Source organism: Stenella coeruleoalba (assembly GCF_951394435.1).
Source record: "Stenella coeruleoalba genome assembly, chromosome: 16".
NCBI lineage: Eukaryota > Metazoa > Chordata > Mammalia > Artiodactyla > Delphinidae > Stenella > Stenella coeruleoalba.
This window is the reverse complement of record NC_137162.1, coordinates 9,231,858-9,253,007: the sequence shown is the minus strand read 5'-3', so window position 1 is coordinate 9,253,007 and position 21,150 is coordinate 9,231,858. Positions and strand designations below refer to the sequence as shown.

General features: G+C 56.3%; 1 protein-coding gene across 1 annotated transcript in view; it reads left to right on the top strand.

Annotated features, from left to right (window-relative positions):
* The window catches only part of DMBT1 (deleted in malignant brain tumors 1), a gene marked incomplete at both ends in the record, with an annotated part of 89,789 nt that overhangs the window by 46,510 nt on the left and 22,129 nt on the right, over positions 1-21,150 (top strand). The window contains 11 exon segments of the mRNA XM_079900028.1: positions 780-1,131; positions 3,634-3,977; positions 6,425-6,802; positions 9,252-9,603; positions 10,381-10,410; positions 11,017-11,046; positions 12,105-12,448; positions 14,921-15,292; positions 17,748-18,099; positions 20,551-20,600; positions 20,602-20,964. Of these exon segments, the coding sequence (XP_079756154.1) occupies positions 780-1,131; positions 3,634-3,977; positions 6,425-6,802; positions 9,252-9,603; positions 10,381-10,410; positions 11,017-11,046; positions 12,105-12,448; positions 14,921-15,292; positions 17,748-18,099; positions 20,551-20,600; positions 20,602-20,964 (2,967 nt within the window).

The window sequence follows — 21,150 nt, the reverse complement described above, 5'->3', positions numbered from 1 at the left end:
CATAGGTCAGAGGTAGGACGGTCTTCAGGTAGAGCTGGATCCAGAAGTTCCAGTACAGCTTTTCCCCTGTACTTTTCTTACCCCTATTGTCTCATGTTTACGGACTTCACTGTCAGCTTTCTTCCTGCCAAGGGACAGTTGTCAGCCTCAGGTGTACATCCCGGGAGGGGAGATAGTCTTTTTTTTCTAGCTCTTCAGCTGACAAGCCCTGGAAAGACTCTGAACAGCCTGCTACCTATAGATGCCTTCTTCGTAATGAAGTCCATGGGCTCTGATGATTTTCAGTGGGTGCACGGCTTGGTCAAGAGTCAGCACAATTTTGGGGTTAAAAAATGACATGAGTGAGTGCTCAGCAGAAAAGTAGTCTTCAGAATAACCTTGGGACTGATGGAGTGGGTTCCCATGTGGGAGTGAACATCCGAAGTTGGTTCCTTGGCGGGGTAGGGAAGCTGTCTCTGCTGGGCTCCTTCTACAGGGGCTCAAGTTCATCCCAGTGGTCCCTGGGGATTCAGGCTGTGGGCTTCCCCTCTTCCCACCTCCTTCCCAAGGCTGGGATCAGCCACTGAATTGCTGGGCCTTGTGGGGAACCCATCAGAAAATGTGCGTTCCTCTGTCCACAGCCAAGGGTTCTATCAAAGAGCCCCGTGGGGATATGTGATGATGACCGGGCTCAGTCAGGTCCTCCGGAAGGAAAACATTACCGTGAACTCAGAAGTCTTTCCCTGGAAGGATTCTGAATCGCGTTCGGTCCTCAGGACCTGTTCCTCCGGAAGACACAGGAGAGTGCATTTTCCCGTCTCCTTCCAGGAACTGAATCAGGATTGGCCCTGAGGCTGGTGAATGGAGGTGACAGGTGTGAGGGCCGGGTCGAGGTCCTGTACCGAGGCTCCTGGGGCACCGTGTGTGATGACAGCTGGGACACCAACGACGCCGACGTAGTCTGCAGGCAGCTGGGCTGTGGCTGGGCCACGTCGGCCCCTGGAAGTGCCCGGTACGGTCAGGGCTCAGGGCCGATCGTCCTGGATAACGTGGGCTGCTCAGGGCATGAGAGCTACCTGTGGAGCTGCCCTCACAATGGCTGGAACACACACAACTGTGGACACGGCGAGGACGCCGGTGTCGTCTGCTCAGGTTGGTCTCACAGAAGCTGGGTGTCCCTCTCTGGGGGTGTGGTTTCCTTCTGACACTCTGATCCCCTCTCAAAGCTTTTTCTACATTTCTTGCTTCCTTACATCACCTTGTCTCTCTGCTAAGAATTAGTATGAGCTCTTTGACAAGATGCCAGGCATGTAGATGGTGAATTGGAGCAAAGAACCAAACTGAAAGTGACTTGAAGCCCTTTTTCTCCAGCCACAGTGCAAGGCAGAGGCAAGAGAGACTAGTTCTGTCACGAGGTCTCTGAATGGAGGTCATGGCCTAGGAATGCAGGTGGCCCAGGGATTGGTTCCTGCGTCCTGCACGGTAGCCCCTGCAGGGAACTGGGATGCACTGTCTGGGCAGCAGGTCTGCCGTGCGCAGGGCAGTGGCCCGTGTGTGGCCTGCCGGCCACAGCCTTGTCACCACCTACAGACAAGCCTGACAGATCTCACACGGGTTTTGGACTTTGAACTTGACGCCTCAGTGTTGCTGCCTCAGTGGGCCCATAAATGCTGTGTGGCTGATGACTGGTTTGGGTCCACTCGGTCATCTAGACACAGAGCTAATCAGCTTAACACAGGAAATAAGGGATGCTGGGCTGCCTGGACCTCTCAGGAGGAGCCTCTTTGGGGGGTGAGGATGGCAGAGGTCCCACCCCACGTGGCAGGGCTCAGGCATGGACTGAGCGTGTCACCTGCTCAGCGCCGTCCCCCTTTGCCCCTGTGGTGCCCCTTCTGTGCAAGGTGTCTGATCTGCCTTCTCTCTCTCCCAGGTGCCAGGCCCCAGTCCACGCTCCTGCCAGGTGAGTCCTGTGCCTCTTGACTCCAGGCTGTCCCCTCCGTCCCCACCCACCTCCACAGACTCCAGCCAGGAGCCCCAGGCGGGGCGAGTGGACGTTTGCCCCCTCTCAGTACCTGCCCTGGTCACTCTAGAGCGAGCAGACGCTTCCAGAGGAGCCATAGCACAAGGGTCCTCGGGTCTGACTCAGCGATTTAAGGGCATTGTGGCTACACAGTGTCTCCCCAGAGCTTTGGGTGACAGGGAGGCCTGTTCTGGGGTCATTTCTACCTGAAAGCATTGTCTAGACCGAGAGTTATGTGTGCAGGGAGAACTGGGCTGCTTCGGGTCCCACCCCCCACCCCCGCGGAGTCCAAAAGGGATACTTTCCCCCGAGAGCACTCAGTCAGGAGAGCGTGCTAATTGCTCCTGTGGAGCGGGGCGCCTCATCGCCATGCCTTGGACTTTGGAGGGCATGGTCCGGCTCACGGCCGGCTCTCAGAAAAAACCTATTCCTCCCCCAGGCAGTGGAGAGTCTCAGACCCCACATTCCCTGATGTGAGTGACAGGTCACTAGAGCAACCCTGACTGTAGACACCTTCTCTCTAATCCTGCTGTGCTTTCCCTTCAGGCTGGTGGACGCCCACAGCTCCTACCGAAGGTAAGCCTCACTTGGATCCTGCAAAACACTCCACTCATGAGGCCTGGGTGCAATTCCTGACTCTTGGTTTGAGCCTCTGAGCTCAGCACCTCATCTAATGTGGAGGGTTCCTTTCGCGTGCCAGAGTTGTGGAGAACCTTCACCTCCCAGTTGTGGCATACATTACTCAGAGTGCTTTGGTTGCCAAGTGGCAGGATCCCAACTCACACTCTCTTGAGTTCGGGGTGGGACTGGGGGGCCGCAATGGCTTCCATAGGTCAGAGGTAGGACGGTCTTCAGGTAGAGCTGGATCCAGAAGTTCCAGTACAGCTTTTCCCCTGTACTTTTCTTACCCCTATTGTCTCATGTTTACGGACTTCACTGTCAGCTTTCTTCCTGCCAAGGGACAGTTGTCAGCCTCAGGTGTACATCCCGGGAGGGGAGATAGTCTTTTTTTTCTAGCTCTTCAGCTGACAAGCCCTGGAAAGACTCTGAACAGCCTGCTACCTATAGATGCCTTCTTCGTAATGAAGTCCATGGGCTCTGATGATTTTCAGTGGGTGCACGGCTTGGTCAAGAGTCAGCACAATTTTGGGGTTAAAAAATGACATGAGTGAGTGCTCAGCAGAAAAGTAGTCTTCAGAATAACCTTGGGACTGATGGAGTGGGTTCCCATGTGGGAGTGAACATCCGAAGTTGGTTCCTTGGCGGGGTAGGGAAGCTGTCTCTGCTGGGCTCCTTCTACAGGGGCTCAAGTTCATCCCAGTGGTCCCTGGGGATTCAGGCTGTGGGCTTCCCCTCTTCCCACCTCCTTCCCAAGGCTGGGATCAGCCACTGAATTGCTGGGCCTTGTGGGGAACCCATCAGAAAATGTGCGTTCCTCTGTCCACAGCCAAGGGTTCTATCAAAGAGCCCCGTGGGGATATGTGATGATGACCGGGCTCAGTCAGGTCCTCCGGAAGGAAAACATTACCGTGAACTCAGAAGTCTTTCCCTGGAAGGATTCTGAATCGCGTTCGGTCCTCAGGACCTGTTCCTCCGGAAGACACAGGAGAGTGCATTTTCCCGTCTCCTTCCAGGAACTGAATCAGGATTGGCCCTGAGGCTGGTGAATGGAGGTGACAGGTGTGAGGGCCGGGTCGAGGTCCTGTACCGAGGCTCCTGGGGCACCGTGTGTGATGACAGCTGGGACACCAACGACGCCGACGTAGTCTGCAGGCAGCTGGGCTGTGGCTGGGCCACGTCGGCCCCTGGAAGTGCCCGGTACGGTCAGGGCTCAGGGCCGATCGTCCTGGATAACGTGGGCTGCTCAGGGCATGAGAGCTACCTGTGGAGCTGCCCTCACAATGGCTGGAACACACACAACTGTGGACACGGCGAGGACGCCGGTGTCGTCTGCTCAGGTTGGTCTCACAGAAGCTGGGTGTCCCTCTCTGGGGGTGTGGTTTCCTTCTGACACTCTGATCCCCTCTCAAAGCTTTTTCTACATTTCTTGCTTCCTTACATCACCTTGTCTCTCTGCTAAGAATTAGTATGAGCTCTTTGACAAGATGCCAGGCATGTAGATGGTGAATTGGAGCAAAGAACCAAACTGAAAGTGACTTGAAGCCCTTTTTCTCCAGCCACAGTGCAAGGCAGAGGCAAGAGAGACTAGTTCTGTCACGAGGTCTCTGAATGGAGGTCATGGCCTAGGAATGCAGGTGGCCCAGGGATTGGTTCCTGCGTCCTGCACGGTAGCCCCTGCAGGGAACTGGGATGCACTGTCTGGGCAGCAGGTCTGCCGTGCGCAGGGCAGTGGCCCGTGTGTGGCCTGCCGGCCACAGCCTTGTCACCACCTACAGACAAGCCTGACAGATCTCACACGGGTTTTGGACTTTGAACTTGACGCCTCAGTGTTGCTGCCTCAGTGGGCCCATAAATGCTGTGTGGCTGATGACTGGTTTGGGTCCACTCGGTCATCTAGACACAGACCTAATCAGCTTAACACAGGAAATAAGGGATGCTGGGCTGCCTGGACCTCTCAGGAGGAGCCTCTTTGGGGGGTGAGGATGGCAGAGGTCCCACCCCGCGTGGCAGGGCTCAGGCATGGACTGAGCGTGTCACCTGCTCAGCGCCGTCCCCTTTGCCCCTGTGGTGCCCCTTCTGCGCAAGGTGTCTGATCTGCCTTCTCTCTCTCCCAGGTGCCAGGCCCCAGTCCACGCTCCTGCCAGGTGAGTCCTGTGCCTCTTGACTCCGGGCTGTCCCCTCCGTCCCCACCCACCTCCACAGACTCCAGCCAGGAGCCCCAGGCGGGGCGAGTGGACGTTTGCCCCCTCTCAGTACCTGCCCTGGTCACTCTAGAGCGAGCAGACGCTTCCAGAGGAGCCATAGCACAAGGGTCCTCGGGTCTGACTCAGCGATTTAAGGGCATTGTGGCTACACAGTGTCTCCCCAGAGCTTTGGGTGACAGGGAGGCCTGTTCTGGGGTCATTTCTACCTGAAAGCATTGTCTAGACCGAGAGTTATGTGTGCAGGGAGAACTGGGCTGCTTCGGGTCCCACCCCCCACCCCCGCGGAGTCCAAAAGGGATACTTTCCCCCGAGAGCACTCAGTCAGGAGAGCGTGCTAATTGCTCCTGTGGAGCGGGGCGCCTCATCGCCATGCCTTGGACTTTGGAGGGCATGGTCCGGCTCACGGCCGGCTCTCAGAAAAAACCTATTCCTCCCCCAGGCAGTGGAGAGTCTCAGACCCCACATTCCCTGATGTGAGTGACAGGTCACTAGAGCAACCCTGACTGTAGACACCTTCTCTCTAATCCTGCTGTGCTTTCCCTTCAGGCTGGTGGACGCCCACAGCTCCTACCGAAGGTAAGCCTCACTTGGATCCTGCAAAACACTCCACTCATGAGGCCTGGGTGCAATTCCTGACTCTTGGTTTGAGCCTCTGAGCTCAGCACCTCATCTAATGTGGAGGGTTCCTTTCGCGTGCCAGAGTTGTGGAGAACCTTCACCTCCCAGTTGTGGCATACATTACTCAGAGTGCTTTGGTTGCCAAGTGGCAGGATCCCAACTCACACTCTCTTGAGTTCGGGGTGGGACTGGGGGGCCGCAATGGCTTCCATAGGTCAGAGGTAGGACGGTCTTCAGGTAGAGCTGGATCCAGAAGTTCCAGTACAGCTTTTCCCCTGTACTTTTCTTACCCCTATTGTCTCATGTTTACGGACTTCACTGTCAGCTTTCTTCCTGCCAAGGGACAGTTGTCAGCCTCAGGTGTACATCCCGGGAGGGGAGATAGTCTTTTTTTTCTAGCTCTTCAGCTGACAAGCCCTGGAAAGACTCTGAACAGCCTGCTACCTATAGATGCCTTCTTCGTAATGAAGTCCATGGGCTCTGATGATTTTCAGTGGGTGCACGGCTTGGTCAAGAGTCAGCACAATTTTGGGGTTAAAAAATGACATGAGTGAGTGCTCAGCAGAAAAGTAGTCTTCAGAATAACCTTGGGACTGATGGAGTGGGTTCCCATGTGGGAGTGAACATCCGAAGTTGGTTCCTTGGCGGGGTAGGGAAGCTGTCTCTGCTGGGCTCCTTCTACAGGGGCTCAAGTTCATCCCAGTGGTCCCTGGGGATTCAGGCTGTGGGCTTCCCCTCTTCCCACCTCCTTCCCAAGGCTGGGATCAGCCACTGAATTGCTGGGCCTTGTGGGGAACCCATCAGAAAATGTGCGTTCCTCTGTCCACAGCCAAGGGTTCTATCAAAGAGCCCCGTGGGGATATGTGATGATGACCGGGCTCAGTCAGGTCCTCCGGAAGGAAAACATTACCGTGAACTCAGAAGTCTTTCCCTGGAAGGATTCTGAATCGCGTTCGGTCCTCAGGACCTGTTCCTCCGGAAGACACAGGAGAGTGCATTTTCCCGTCTCCTTCCAGGAACTGAATCAGGATTGGCCCTGAGGCTGGTGAATGGAGGTGACAGGTGTGAGGGCCGGGTCGAGGTCCTGTACCGAGGCTCCTGGGGCACCGTGTGTGATGACAGCTGGGACACCAACGACGCCGACGTAGTCTGCAGGCAGCTGGGCTGTGGCTGGGCCACGTCGGCCCCTGGAAGTGCCCGGTACGGTCAGGGCTCAGGGCCGATCGTCCTGGATAACGTGGGCTGCTCAGGGCATGAGAGCTACCTGTGGAGCTGCCCTCACAATGGCTGGAACACACACAACTGTGGACACGGCGAGGACGCCGGTGTCGTCTGCTCAGGTTGGTCTCACAGAAGCTGGGTGTCCCTCTCTGGGGGTGTGGTTTCCTTCTGACACTCTGATCCCCTCTCAAAGCTTTTTCTACATTTCTTGCTTCCTTACATCACCTTGTCTCTCTGCTAAGAATTAGTATGAGCTCTTTGACAAGATGCCAGGCATGTAGATGGTGAATTGGAGCAAAGAACCAAACTGAAAGTGACTTGAAGCCCTTTTTCTCCAGCCACAGTGCAAGGCAGAGGCAAGAGAGACTAGTTCTGTCACGAGGTCTCTGAATGGAGGTCATGGCCTAGGAATGCAGGTGGCCCAGGGATTGGTTCCTGCGTCCTGCACGGTAGCCCCTGCAGGGAACTGGGATGCACTGTCTGGGCAGCAGGTCTGCCGTGCGCAGGGCAGTGGCCCGTGTGTGGCCTGCCGGCCACAGCCTTGTCACCACCTACAGACAAGCCTGACAGATCTCACACGGGTTTTGGACTTTGAACTTGACGCCTCAGTGTTGCTGCCTCAGTGGGCCCATAAATGCTGTGTGGCTGATGACTGGTTTGGGTCCACTCGGTCATCTAGACACAGACCTAATCAGCTTAACACAGGAAATAAGGGATGCTGGGCTGCCTGGACCTCTCAGGAGGAGCCTCTTTGGGGGGTGAGGATGGCAGAGGTCCCACCCCGCGTGGCAGGGCTCAGGCATGGACTGAGCGTGTCACCTGCTCAGCGCCGTCCCCTTTGCCCCTGTGGTGCCCCTTCTGCGCAAGGTGTCTGATCTGCCTTCTCTCTCTCCCAGGTGCCAGGCCCCAGTCCACGCTCCTGCCAGGTGAGTCCTGTGCCTCTTGACTCCGGGCTGTCCCCTCCGTCCCCACCCACCTCCACAGACTCCAGCCAGGAGCCCCAGGCGGGGCGAGTGGACGTTTGCCCCCTCTCAGTACCTGCCCTGGTCACTCTAGAGCGAGCAGACGCTTCCAGAGGAGCCATAGCACAAGGGTCCTCGGGTCTGACTCAGCGATTTAAGGGCATTGTGGCTACACAGTGTCTCCCCAGAGCTTTGGGTGACAGGGAGGCCTGTTCTGGGGTCATTTCTGCCTGAAAGCATTGTCTAGACCGAGAGTTATGTGTGCAGGGAGAACTGGGCTGTTTCGGGTCCCACCCCCACCGCGGAGTCCAAAAGGGATACTATCCCCCGAGAGCACTCAGTCAGGAGAGCGTGCTAATTGCTCCTGTGGAGCGGGGCGCCTCATCGCCATGCCTTGGACTTTGGAGGGCATGGTCCGGCTCACGGCCGGCTCTCAGAAAAAACCTATTCCTCCCCCAGGCAGTGGAGAGTCTCAGACCCCACATTCCCTGATGTGAGTGACAGGTCACTAGAGCAACCCTGACTGTAGACACCTTCTCTCTAATCCTGCTGTGCTTTCCCTTCAGGCTGGTGGACGCCCACAGCTCCTACCGAAGGTAAGCCTCACTTGGATCCTGCAAAACACTCCACTCATGAGGCCTGGGTGCAATTCCTGACTCTTGGTTTGAGCCTCTGAGCTCAGCACCTCATCTAATGTGGAGGGTTCCTTTCGCGTGCCAGAGTTGTGGAGAACCTTCACCTCCCAGTTGTGGCATACATTACTCAGAGTGCTTTGGTTGCCAAGTGGCAGGATCCCAACTCACACTCTCTTGAGTTCGGGGTGGGACTGGGGGGCCGCAATGGCTTCCATAGGTCAGAGGTAGGACGGTCTTCAGGTAGAGCTGGATCCAGAAGTTCCAGTACAGCTTTTCCCCTGTACTTTTCTTACCCCTATTGTCTCATGTTTACGGACTTCACTGTCAGCTTTCTTCCTGCCAAGGGACAGTTGTCAGCCTCAGGTGTACATCCCGGGAGGGGAGATAGTCTTTTTTTTCTAGCTCTTCAGCTGACAAGCCCTGGAAAGACTCTGAACAGCCTGCTACCTATAGATGCCTTCTTCGTAATGAAGTCCATGGGCTCTGATGATTTTCAGTGGGTGCACGGCTTGGTCAAGAGTCAGCACAATTTTGGGGTTAAAAAATGACATGAGTGAGTGCTCAGCAGAAAAGTAGTCTTCAGAATAACCTTGGGACTGATGGAGTGGGTTCCCATGTGGGAGTGAACATCCGAAGTTGGTTCCTTGGCGGGGTAGGGAAGCTGTCTCTGCTGGGCTCCTTCTACAGGGGCTCAAGTTCATCCCAGTGGTCCCTGGGGATTCAGGCTGTGGGCTTCCCCTCTTCCCACCTCCTTCCCAAGGCTGGGATCAGCCACTGAATTGCTGGGCCTTGTGGGGAACCCATCAGAAAATGTGCGTTCCTCTGTCCACAGCCAAGGGTTCTATCAAAGAGCCCCGTGGGGATATGTGATGATGACCGGGCTCAGTCAGGTCCTCCGGAAGGAAAACATTACCGTGAACTCAGAAGTCTTTCCCTGGAAGGATTCTGAATCGCGTTCGGTCCTCAGGACCTGTTCCTCCGGAAGACACAGGAGAGTGCATTTTCCCGTCTCCTTCCAGGAACTGAATCAGGATTGGCCCTGAGGCTGGTGAATGGAGGTGACAGGTGTGAGGGCCGGGTCGAGGTCCTGTACCGAGGCTCCTGGGGCACCGTGTGTGATGACAGCTGGGACACCAACGACGCCGACGTAGTCTGCAGGCAGCTGGGCTGTGGCTGGGCCACGTCGGCCCCTGGAAGTGCCCGGTACGGTCAGGGCTCAGGGCCGATCGTCCTGGATAACGTGGGCTGCTCAGGGCATGAGAGCTACCTGTGGAGCTGCCCTCACAATGGCTGGAACACACACAACTGTGGACACGGCGAGGACGCCGGTGTCGTCTGCTCAGGTTGGTCTCACAGAAGCTGGGTGTCCCTCTCTGGGGGTGTGGTTTCCTTCTGACACTCTGATCCCCTCTCAAAGCTTTTTCTACATTTCTTGCTTCCTTACATCACCTTGTCTCTCTGCTAAGAATTAGTATGAGCTCTTTGACAAGATGCCAGGCATGTAGATGGTGAATTGGAGCAAAGAACCAAACTGAAAGTGACTTGAAGCCCTTTTTCTCCAGCCACAGTGCAAGGCAGAGGCAAGAGAGACTAGTTCTGTCACGAGGTCTCTGAATGGAGGTCATGGCCTAGGAATGCAGGTGGCCCAGGGATTGGTTCCTGCGTCCTGCACGGTAGCCCCTGCAGGGAACTGGGATGCACTGTCTGGGCAGCAGGTCTGCCGTGCGCAGGGCAGTGGCCCGTGTGTGGCCTGCCGGCCACAGCCTTGTCACCACCTACAGACAAGCCTGACAGATCTCACACGGGTTTTGGACTTTGAACTTGACGCCTCAGTGTTGCTGCCTCAGTGGGCCCATAAATGCTGTGTGGCTGATGACTGGTTTGGGTCCACTCGGTCATCTAGACACAGACCTAATCAGCTTAACACAGGAAATAAGGGATGCTGGGCTGCCTGGACCTCTCAGGAGGAGCCTCTTTGGGGGGTGAGGATGGCAGAGGTCCCACCCCGCGTGGCAGGGCTCAGGCATGGACTGAGCGTGTCACCTGCTCAGCGCCGTCCCCTTTGCCCCTGTGGTGCCCCTTCTGCGCAAGGTGTCTGATCTGCCTTCTCTCTCTCCCAGGTGCCAGGCCCCAGTCCACGCTCCTGCCAGGTGAGTCCTGTGCCTCTTGACTCCGGGCTGTCCCCTCCGTCCCCACCCACCTCCACAGACTCCAGCCAGGAGCCCCAGGCGGGGCGAGTGGACGTTTGCCCCCTCTCAGTACCTGCCCTGGTCACTCTAGAGCGAGCAGACGCTTCCAGAGGAGCCATAGCACAAGGGTCCTCGGGTCTGACTCAGCGATTTAAGGGCATTGTGGCTACACAGTGTCTCCCCAGAGCTTTGGGTGACAGGGAGGCCTGTTCTGGGGTCATTTCTACCTGAAAGCATTGTCTAGACCGAGAGTTATGTGTGCAGGGAGAACTGGGCTGCTTCGGGTCCCACCCCCCACCCCCGCGGAGTCCAAAAGGGATACTTTCCCCCGAGAGCACTCAGTCAGGAGAGCGTGCTAATTGCTCCTGTGGAGCGGGGCGCCTCATCGCCATGCCTTGGACTTTGGAGGGCATGGTCCGGCTCACGGCCGGCTCTCAGAAAAAACCTATTCCTCCCCCAGGCAGTGGAGAGTCTCAGACCCCACATTCCCTGATGTGAGTGACAGGTCACTAGAGCAACCCTGACTGTAGACACCTTCTCTCTAATCCTGCTGTGCTTTCCCTTCAGGCTGGTGGACGCCCACAGCTCCTACCGAAGGTAAGCCTCACTTGGATCCTGCAAAACACTCCACTCATGAGGCCTGGGTGCAATTCCTGACTCTTGGTTTGAGCCTCTGAGCTCAGCACCTCATCTAATGTGGAGGGTTCCTTTCGCGTGCCAGAGTTGTGGAGAACCTTCACCTCCCAGTTGTGGCATACATTACTCAGAGTGCTTTGGTTGCCAAGTGGCAGGATCCCAACTCACACTCTCTTGAGTTCGGGGTGGGACTGGGGGGCCGCAATGGCTTCCATAGGTCAGAGGTAGGACGGTCTTCAGGTAGAGCTGGATCCAGAAGTTCCAGTACAGCTTTTCCCCTGTACTTTTCTTACCCCTATTGTCTCATGTTTACGGACTTCACTGTCAGCTTTCTTCCTGCCAAGGGACAGTTGTCAGCCTCAGGTGTACATCCCGGGAGGGGAGATAGTCTTTTTTTTCTAGCTCTTCAGCTGACAAGCCCTGGAAAGACTCTGAACAGCCTGCTACCTATAGATGCCTTCTTCGTAATGAAGTCCATGGGCTCTGATGATTTTCAGTGGGTGCACGGCTTGGTCAAGAGTCAGCACAATTTTGGGGTTAAAAAATGACATGAGTGAGTGCTCAGCAGAAAAGTAGTCTTCAGAATAACCTTGGGACTGATGGAGTGGGTTCCCATGTGGGAGTGAACATCCGAAGTTGGTTCCTTGGCGGGGTAGGGAAGCTGTCTCTGCTGGGCTCCTTCTACAGGGGCTCAAGTTCATCCCAGTGGTCCCTGGGGATTCAGGCTGTGGGCTTCCCCTCTTCCCACCTCCTTCCCAAGGCTGGGATCAGCCACTGAATTGCTGGGCCTTGTGGGGAACCCATCAGAAAATGTGCGTTCCTCTGTCCACAGCCAAGGGTTCTATCAAAGAGCCCCGTGGGGATATGTGATGATGACCGGGCTCAGTCAGGTCCTCCGGAAGGAAAACATTACCGTGAACTCAGAAGTCTTTCCCTGGAAGGATTCTGAATCGCGTTCGGTCCTCAGGACCTGTTCCTCCGGAAGACACAGGAGAGTGCATTTTCCCGTCTCCTTCCAGGAACTGAATCAGGATTGGCCCTGAGGCTGGTGAATGGAGGTGACAGGTGTGAGGGCCGGGTCGAGGTCCTGTACCGAGGCTCCTGGGGCACCGTGTGTGATGACAGCTGGGACACCAACGACGCCGACGTAGTCTGCAGGCAGCTGGGCTGTGGCTGGGCCACGTCGGCCCCTGGAAGTGCCCGGTACGGTCAGGGCTCAGGGCCGATCGTCCTGGATAACGTGGGCTGCTCAGGGCATGAGAGCTACCTGTGGAGCTGCCCTCACAATGGCTGGAACACACACAACTGTGGACACGGCGAGGACGCCGGTGTCGTCTGCTCAGGTTGGTCTCACAGAAGCTGGGTGTCCCTCTCTGGGGGTGTGGTTTCCTTCTGACACTCTGATCCCCTCTCAAAGCTTTTTCTACATTTCTTGCTTCCTTACATCACCTTGTCTCTCTGCTAAGAATTAGTATGAGCTCTTTGACAAGATGCCAGGCATGTAGATGGTGAATTGGAGCAAAGAACCAAACTGAAAGTGACTTGAAGCCCTTTTTCTCCAGCCACAGTGCAAGGCAGAGGCAAGAGAGACTAGTTCTGTCACGAGGTCTCTGAATGGAGGTCATGGCCTAGGAATGCAGGTGGCCCAGGGATTGGTTCCTGCGTCCTGCACGGTAGCCCCTGCAGGGAACTGGGATGCACTGTCTGGGCAGCAGGTCTGCCGTGCGCAGGGCAGTGGCCCGTGTGTGGCCTGCCGGCCACAGCCTTGTCACCACCTACAGACAAGCCTGACAGATCTCACACGGGTTTTGGACTTTGAACTTGACGCCTCAGTGTTGCTGCCTCAGTGGGCCCATAAATGCTGTGTGGCTGATGACTGGTTTGGGTCCACTCGGTCATCTAGACACAGACCTAATCAGCTTAACACAGGAAATAAGGGATGCTGGGCTGCCTGGACCTCTCAGGAGGAGCCTCTTTGGGGGGTGAGGATGGCAGAGGTCCCACCCCGCGTGGCAGGGCTCAGGCATGGACTGAGCGTGTCACCTGCTCAGCGCCGTCCCCTTTGCCCCTGTGGTGCCCCTTCTGCGCAAGGTGTCTGATCTGCCTTCTCTCTCTCCCAGGTGCCAGGCCCCAGTCCACGCTCCTGCCAGGTGAGTCCTGTGCCTCTTGACTCCGGGCTGTCCCCTCCGTCCCCACCCACCTCCACAGACTCCAGCCAGGAGCCCCAGGCGGGGCGAGTGGACGTTTGCCCCCTCTCAGTACCTGCCCTGGTCACTCTAGAGCGAGCAGACGCTTCCAGAGGAGCCATAGCACAAGGGTCCTCGGGTCTGACTCAGCGATTTAAGGGCATTGTGGCTACACAGTGTCTCCCCAGAGCTTTGGGTGACAGGGAGGCCTGTTCTGGGGTCATTTCTGCCTGAAAGCATTGTCTAGACCGAGAGTTATGTGTGCAGGGAGAACTGGGCTGCTTCGGGTCCCACCCCCCACCCCCGCGGAGTCCAAAAGGGATACTTTCCCCCGAGAGCACTCAGTCAGGAGAGCGTGCTAATTGCTCCTGTGGAGCGGGGCGCCTCATCGCCATGCCTTGGACTTTGGAGGGCATGGTCCGGCTCACGGCCGGCTCTCAGAAAAAACCTATTCCTCCCCCAGGCAGTGGAGAGTCTCAGACCCCACATTCCCTGATGTGAGTGACAGGTCACTAGAGCAACCCTGACTGTAGACACCTTCTCTCTAATCCTGCTGTGCTTTCCCTTCAGGCTGGTGGACGCCCACAGCTCCTACCGAAGGTAAGCCTCACTTGGATCCTGCAAAACACTCCACTCATGAGGCCTGGGTGCAATTCCTGACTCTTGGTTTGAGCCTCTGAGCTCAGCACCTCATCTAATGTGGAGGGTTCCTTTCGCGTGCCAGAGTTGTGGAGAACCTTCACCTCCCAGTTGTGGCATACATTACTCAGAGTGCTTTGGTTGCCAAGTGGCAGGATCCCAACTCACACTCTCTTGAGTTCGGGGTGGGACTGGGGGGCCGCAATGGCTTCCATAGGTCAGAGGTAGGACGGTCTTCAGGTAGAGCTGGATCCAGAAGTTCCAGTACAGCTTTTCCCCTGTACTTTTCTTACCCCTATTGTCTCATGTTTACGGACTTCACTGTCAGCTTTCTTCCTGCCAAGGGACAGTTGTCAGCCTCAGGTGTACATCCCGGGAGGGGAGATAGTCTTTTTTTTCTAGCTCTTCAGCTGACAAGCCCTGGAAAGACTCTGAACAGCCTGCTACCTATAGATGCCTTCTTCGTAATGAAGTCCATGGGCTCTGATGATTTTCAGTGGGTGCACGGCTTGGTCAAGAGTCAGCACAATTATGGGGTTAAAAAATGACATGAAAAAAAAAAATGACATGAGTGAGTGCTCAGCAGAAAAGTAGTCTTCAAAATAACCTTGGGCCTGATGGAGTGGGTTCCCATGTGGGAGTGAAGATCTGAAGGTGGCTCCTTGGCGGGGTCTGGGAAGCTGTCTCTGCTGGGCTCCTGCTACAGGGGCTCAAGTTCATCCCAGTGGTCCCTGGGGATTCAGGCTGTGGGCTTCCCCTCTTCCCACCTCCTTCCCAAGGCTGGAATTAGCCACTGAATTGCTGGGCCTTGTGGGGAACCCATCAGAGAACATGCGTTCCTCTATCCACAGCCAAGGGTTCTATCAAACAGCCCCGTGGGGATAAATGATGATGACCGGGCTCAGTGAGGTCCTCCGGAAGGAAAACATTACCGTGAACTCAGAAGTCTTTCTCTGGAAGGATTCTGAATCGCGTTCGGTCCTCAGGACCTGTTCCTCCGGAAGACACAGGAGAGTGCATTTTCCCGTGTCCTTCCAGGAACTGAATCAGGATTGGCCCTGAGGCTGGTGAATGGAGGTGACAGGTGTGAAGGCCGGGTCGAGGTCCTGTACCGAGGCTCCTGGGGCACCGTGTGTGATGACAGCTGGGACACCAACGACGCCAACGTGGTCTGCAGGCAGCTGGGCTGTGGCTGGGCCACGTCGGCCCCTGGAAGTGCCCGGTACGGTCAGGGCTCAGGGCCGATCGTCCTGGACGACGTGGGCTGCTCAGGGCATGAGAGCTACCTGTGGAGCTGCCCTCACAATGGCTGGAACACACACAACTGTGGACACGGCGAGGACGCCGGTGTCGTCTGCTCAGGTTGGTCTCACAGAAGCTGGGTGTCCCTCTCTGGGGGTGTGGTTTCCTTCTGACACTCTGATCCCCTCTCAAAGCATTTTCTATACTTCTCGCTTCCTTACATCACCTTGTCTCTCTGCTAAGAATTAGTATGAGCTCTTTGACAAGATGCCAGGCATGTAGATGGTGAATTGGAGCAAAGAACCAAACTGAAAGTGACTTGAAGCCCTTTTTCTCCAGCCACAGTGCAAGGCAGAGGCAAGAGAGGCTAGTTCTGTCACGAGGTCTCTGAATGGAGGTCATGGCCTAGGAATGCAGGTGGCCCAGGGATTGGTTCCTGCGTCCTGCACGGTAGCCCCTGCACGGAACTGGGATGCACTGTCTGGGTAGCAGGTCTGCCGTGCACAGGGCAGTGGCCCCAGTGTGGCCTGCCGGCCACAGCCTTGTCACCACCTACAGACAAGCCTGACAGATCTCACACGGATTTTGCACTTTGAACTAGACGCCTCAGTGTTGCTGCCTCAGTGGGCCCATAAATGCTGTGTGGCTGATGACTGGTTTGGGTCCACTCGGTTATCTAGACACAGAGCTAATCAGTCATCTTGACATTGGAAATAAGGGATGCTGGGCTGCCTGGACCTCTCAGGAGGAGCCTCTTTGGGGGGTGAGGATGGCAGAGGTCCCACCCCGCGTGGCAGGGCTCAGGCATGGACTGAGCGTGTCACCTGCTCAGCGCCGTCCCCCTTTGCCCCTGTGGTGCCCCTTCTGTGCAAGGTGTCTGATCTGCCTTCTCTCTCTCCCAGCTGCCAGGCCCCAGTCCACGCGCCTGCCAGGTGAGTCCCGTGCCTCTTGACTCCGGGCTGTCCCCTCCCTCCCCACTTACCTCCACAGACTCCAGCCAGGAGCCCCAGGCGGGGCGAGTGGACGTTTGCCCCCTCTCAGTACCTGCCCTGGTCACTCTAGAGCGAGCAGACGCTTCCAGAGGAGCCATAGCACAAGGGTCCTCGGGTCTGATTCAGCGATTTAAGGGCATTGTGGCTACACAGTGTCTCCCCAGAGCTTTGGGTGACAGGGAGGCCTGTTCTGGGGTCATTTCTACCTGAAAGCATTGTCTAGACCGAGAGTTATGTGTGCAGGGAGAACGGGGGCTGTTTCGGGTCCCACCCACCCCCGCGGAGTCCAAAAGGGATACTATCCCCAGAGAGCACTCAGGCAGGAGAGCCTGCTAATTGCTCCTGTGGAGCGGGGCGCCTCATCGCCATGCCTTGGACATTGGAGGGCATGGTCCGGCTCACGGCCGGCTCTCAAAAAAGACCTATTCCTCCCCCAGGCAGTGGAGAGTCTCAGACTCCACATTCCCTGATGTGAGTGACAGGTCACTAGAGCAACCCTGACTGTAGACACCTTCTCTCTAATCCTGCTGTGCTTTCCCTTCAGGCTGGTGGACGTCCACAACTCCTGCCGTCGGTAAGCATCACTTGGATCCTGCAGACACTCCACTCATCAGGCCTGGGTGCAATTCCTGACTCTTGGTGTGAGCCTGTGAGCTCACCGCCTCATCTAATGTGGGGGGTTCCTTTCGCGTGCCAGAGTTGTGGAGAACCTTCACCTCCCAGTTGTGGCATACATTACTCAGAATGCTTTGGTTGCCAAGTGACAGGATCCCAGCTCACACTGCCTTGAGTTGGGGGTGGGACTGGGGGCCGCAATGGCTTCCATAGGTCAGTGGTAGGACGGTCTTCAGGTAGAGCTGGATCCAGAAGTTCCAGTACAGCTTTTCCCCTGCACTTTTCTTACCCCTATTGTCTCATGTTTACGGACTTCACTGTCAGCTTTCTTCCTGCCAAGGGACAGTTGTCAGCCTCAGGTGTACATCCCAGGAGGGGAGATAGTCTTTTTCTTCTAGCTCTTCAGCTGACAAGCCCTGGAAAGACTCTGAACAGCCTGCTACCTATAGATGCCTTCTCCGTAATGAAGTCCGTGGGCTCTGATGATTTTCAGTGGGTGCACGGCTTGGTCAAGAGTCAGCACAATTTTGGGGTTAAAAAATGACATGAGTGAGTGCTCAGCAGAAAAGTAGTCTTCAGAATATCCTTGGGTCTGATGGAGTGGGTTCCCATGTGGGAGTGAAGATCTGAAGGTGGCTCCTTGAAGGGGTCTGGGAAGCTGTCTCTGCTGGGCTCCTGCTACAGGGGCTCAAGTTCATCCCAGTGGTCCCTGGGGATTCAGGCTGTGGGCTTCCCCTCTTCCCACCTCCTTCCCAAGGCTGGGATCAGCCACTGAATTGCTGGGCCTTGTGGGGAACCCATCAGAGAACATGCGTTCCTCTGTCCACTGCCAAGGGTTCTATCAAAGAGCCCCGTGGGGATATGTGATGATGACCGGGCTCAGTCAGGTCCTCCGGAAGGAAAACATTACCGTGAACTCAGAAGTCTTTCCCTGGAAGGATTCTGAATCGCGTTCGGTCCTCCGGACCTGTTCCTCCGGAAGACACAGGAGAGTGCATTTTCCCGTCTCCTTCCAGGAACTGAATCAGGATTGGCCCTGAGGCTGGTGAATGGAGGTGACAGGTGTGAAGGCCGGGTCGAGGTCCTGTACCGAGGCTCCTGGGGCACCGTGTGTGATGACAGCTGGGACACCAACGACGCCGACGTAGTCTGCAGGCAGCTGGGCTGTGGCTGGGCCATGTCGGCCCCAGGAAATGCCCGGTACGGTCAGGGCTCAGGGCCGATCGTCCTGGATGACGTCGGCTGCTCGGGACACGAGAGCTACCTGTGGAGCTGCCCTCACAACCCCTGGAACACACACAACTGTAGACACAGTGAGGACGCCAGTGTCGTCTGCGCAGGTTGGTCTCAAATAACCTAGGTGTCCATCTCTGGGGGAGTCGTTTCCTTCTGACATTCTGAATCCCTTTTACAGCATTTTTACATTTCTTGCTTCCTTACATCACCTTGTCTCTCTGCTAAGAATTAGTATGAGCTTTTTGACAAGCTGTCAGGCATGTAGCTGGTGAATTGGAGCAAAGAACCAAACTGAAAGTGACTTGAAGCCCTTTTTCTCCATATGCCACAGTGCAAGCCAGAGGCAAGAGAGGCTAGTTCTGTCACGAGGTCTCTGAATGGAGGTCATGGCCTAGGAATGCAGGTGGCCCAGGGATTGGTTCCTGCGTCCTGCACGGTAGCCCCTGCAGGGAACCGGGATGCACTGTCTGGGCAGCAGGTCTGCCGTGCGCAGGGCAGTGGCCCCTGTGTGGCCTGCCAGCCACAGCCTTGTCACCACCTACAGACAAGCCTGACAGATCTCACTCGGACTTTGGACTTTGAACTAGACGCCTCAGTGTTGCTGCCTCAGTGGGCCCATAAATGCTGTGTGGCTGATGACTGGTTTGGGTCCACTCGGCCATCTAGACACAGAGCTAATCACCTTGACATTGGAAATAAGGGATGCTGGGCTGCCTGGACCTCTCAGGAGGAGCCTCTTTGGGGGGTGAGGATGGCAGCGGTACCACCCCGCGTGGCAGGGCTCAGGCATGGACTGAGCGTGTCACCCGGTCAGCGCCGTCCCCCTTTGCCCCTGTGGTGCCCCTTCTGTGCAAGGTGTCTGATCTGCCTTCTCTCTCTCCCAGGTGCCAGGCCCCAGTCCACGCTCCTGCCAGGTGAGTCCCGTGCCTCTTGACTCCGGGCTGTCCCCTCCCTCCCCACCCACCTCCACAGACTCCAGCCAGGAGCCCCAGGCGGGGCGAGTGGACGTTTGCCCCCTCTCAGTACCTGCCCTGGTCACTCTAGAGCGAGCAGACGCTTCCAGAGGAGCCATAGCACAAGGGTCCTCGGGTCTGACTCAGCGATTTAAGGGCATTGTGGCTACACAGTGTCTCCCCAGAGCTTTGGGTGACAGGGAGGCCTGTTCTGGGGTCATTTCTGCCTGAAAGCATTGTCTAGACCGAGAGTTATGTGTGCAGGGAGAACGGGGGCTGTTTCGGGTCCCACCCCCCCCCCCGCGGAGTCCAAAAGGGATACTATCCCCAGAGAGCACTCAGTCAGGAGAGCGTGCTAATTGCTCCTGTGGAGCGGGGCGCCTCATCGCCATGCCTTGGACATTGGAGGGCATGGTCCGGCTCACGGCCGGCTCTCAAAAAAGACCTATTCCTCCCCCAGGCAGTGGAGAGTCTCAGACTCCACATTCCCTGATGTGAGTGACAGGTCACTAGAGCAACCCTGACTGTAGACACCTTCTCTCTAATCCTGCTGTGCTTTCCCTTCAGGCTGGTGGACGTCCACAACTCCTGCCGTCGGTAAGCATCACTTGGATCCTGCAGACACTCCACTCATCAGGCCTGGGTGCAATTCCTGACTCTTGGTTTGAGCCTCTGAGCTCACCGCCTCATCTAATGTGGGGGGTTCCTTTCGTGTGCCCGAGTTGTGGAGAACCTTCACCTCCCAGTTGTGGCATACATTACTCAGAATGCTTTGGTTGCCAAGTGACAGGATCCCAACTCACACTGCCTTGAGTTGGGGGTGGGACTGGGGGCCGCAATGGCTTCCATAGATCAGTGGTAGGATGGTCTTCAGGTAGAGCTGGATCCAGAAGTTCCAGTACAGCTTTTCCCCTGCACTTTTCTTACCCCTGTTGTCTCATGTTTACGGACTTCACTGTCAGCTTTCTTCCTGCCAAGGGACAGTTGTCAGCCTCAGGTGTACATCCCAGGAGGGGAGATAGTCTTTTTTTTCTAGCTCTTCAGCTGACAAGCCCTGGAAAGACTCTGAACAGCCTGCTACCTATAGATGCCTTCTTCGTAATGAAGTCCATGGGCTCTGATGATTTTCAGTGGGTGCACGGCTTGGTCAAGGGTCAGCACAATTTTGGGGTTAAAAAATGACATGAGTGAGTGCTCAGCAGAAAAGTAGTGTCTAGAATAACCTTGGGCCTGATGGAGTGGGTTCCCATGTGGGAGTGAACATCTGAAGGTGGCTCCTTGGCGGGGTCTGGGAAGCTGTCTCTGCTGGGCTCCTGCTACAGGGGCTCAAGTTCATCCCAGTGGTCCCTGGGGATTCAGGCTGTGGGCTTCCCCTCTTCCCACCTCCTTCCCAAGGCTGGGATCAGCCACTGAATTGCTGGGCCTTGTGGGGAACCCATCAGAGAACATGCGTTCCTCTGTCCACTGCCAAGGGTTCTATCAAACAGCCCCGTGGGGATAAATGATGATGACCGGGCTCAGTGAGGTCCTCCGGAAGGAAAACATTACCGTGAACTCAGAAGTCTTTCCCTGGAAGGATTCTGAATCGCGTTTGGTCCTCAGGACCTGTTCCTCCGGAAGACACAGGAGAGTGCATTTTCCCGTGTCCTTCCAGGAACTGAATCAGGATTGGCCCTGAGGCTGGTGAATGGAGGTGACAGGTGTGAAGGCCGGGTCGAGGTCCTGTACCGAGGCTCCTGGGGCACAGTGTGTGATGACAGCTGGGACACCAACGACGCCAACGTGGTCTGCAGGCAGCTGGGCTGTGGCTGGGCCACGTCGGCCCCTGGAAGTGCCCGGTACGGTCAGGGCTCAGGGCCGATCGTCCTGGACGACGTGGGCTGCTCAGGGCATGAGAGCTACCTGTGGAGCTGCCCTCACAATGGCTGGAACACAAACAACTGTGGACACGGCGAGGACGCCGGTGTCGTCTGCTCAGGTTGGTCTCACATAAGCTGGGTGTCCCTCTCTGGGGGTGTGGTTTCCTTCTTTCACTCTGATCCCCTCTCAAAGCATTTTCTATACTTCTCGCTTCCTTACATCACCTTGTCTCTCTGCTAAGAATTAGTATGAGCTCTTTGACCAGATACCAGGCATGTAGATGGTGATTTGGAACAAAGAACCAAACTGAAAGTGACTTGAAGCCCTTTTTCTCCAGCCACA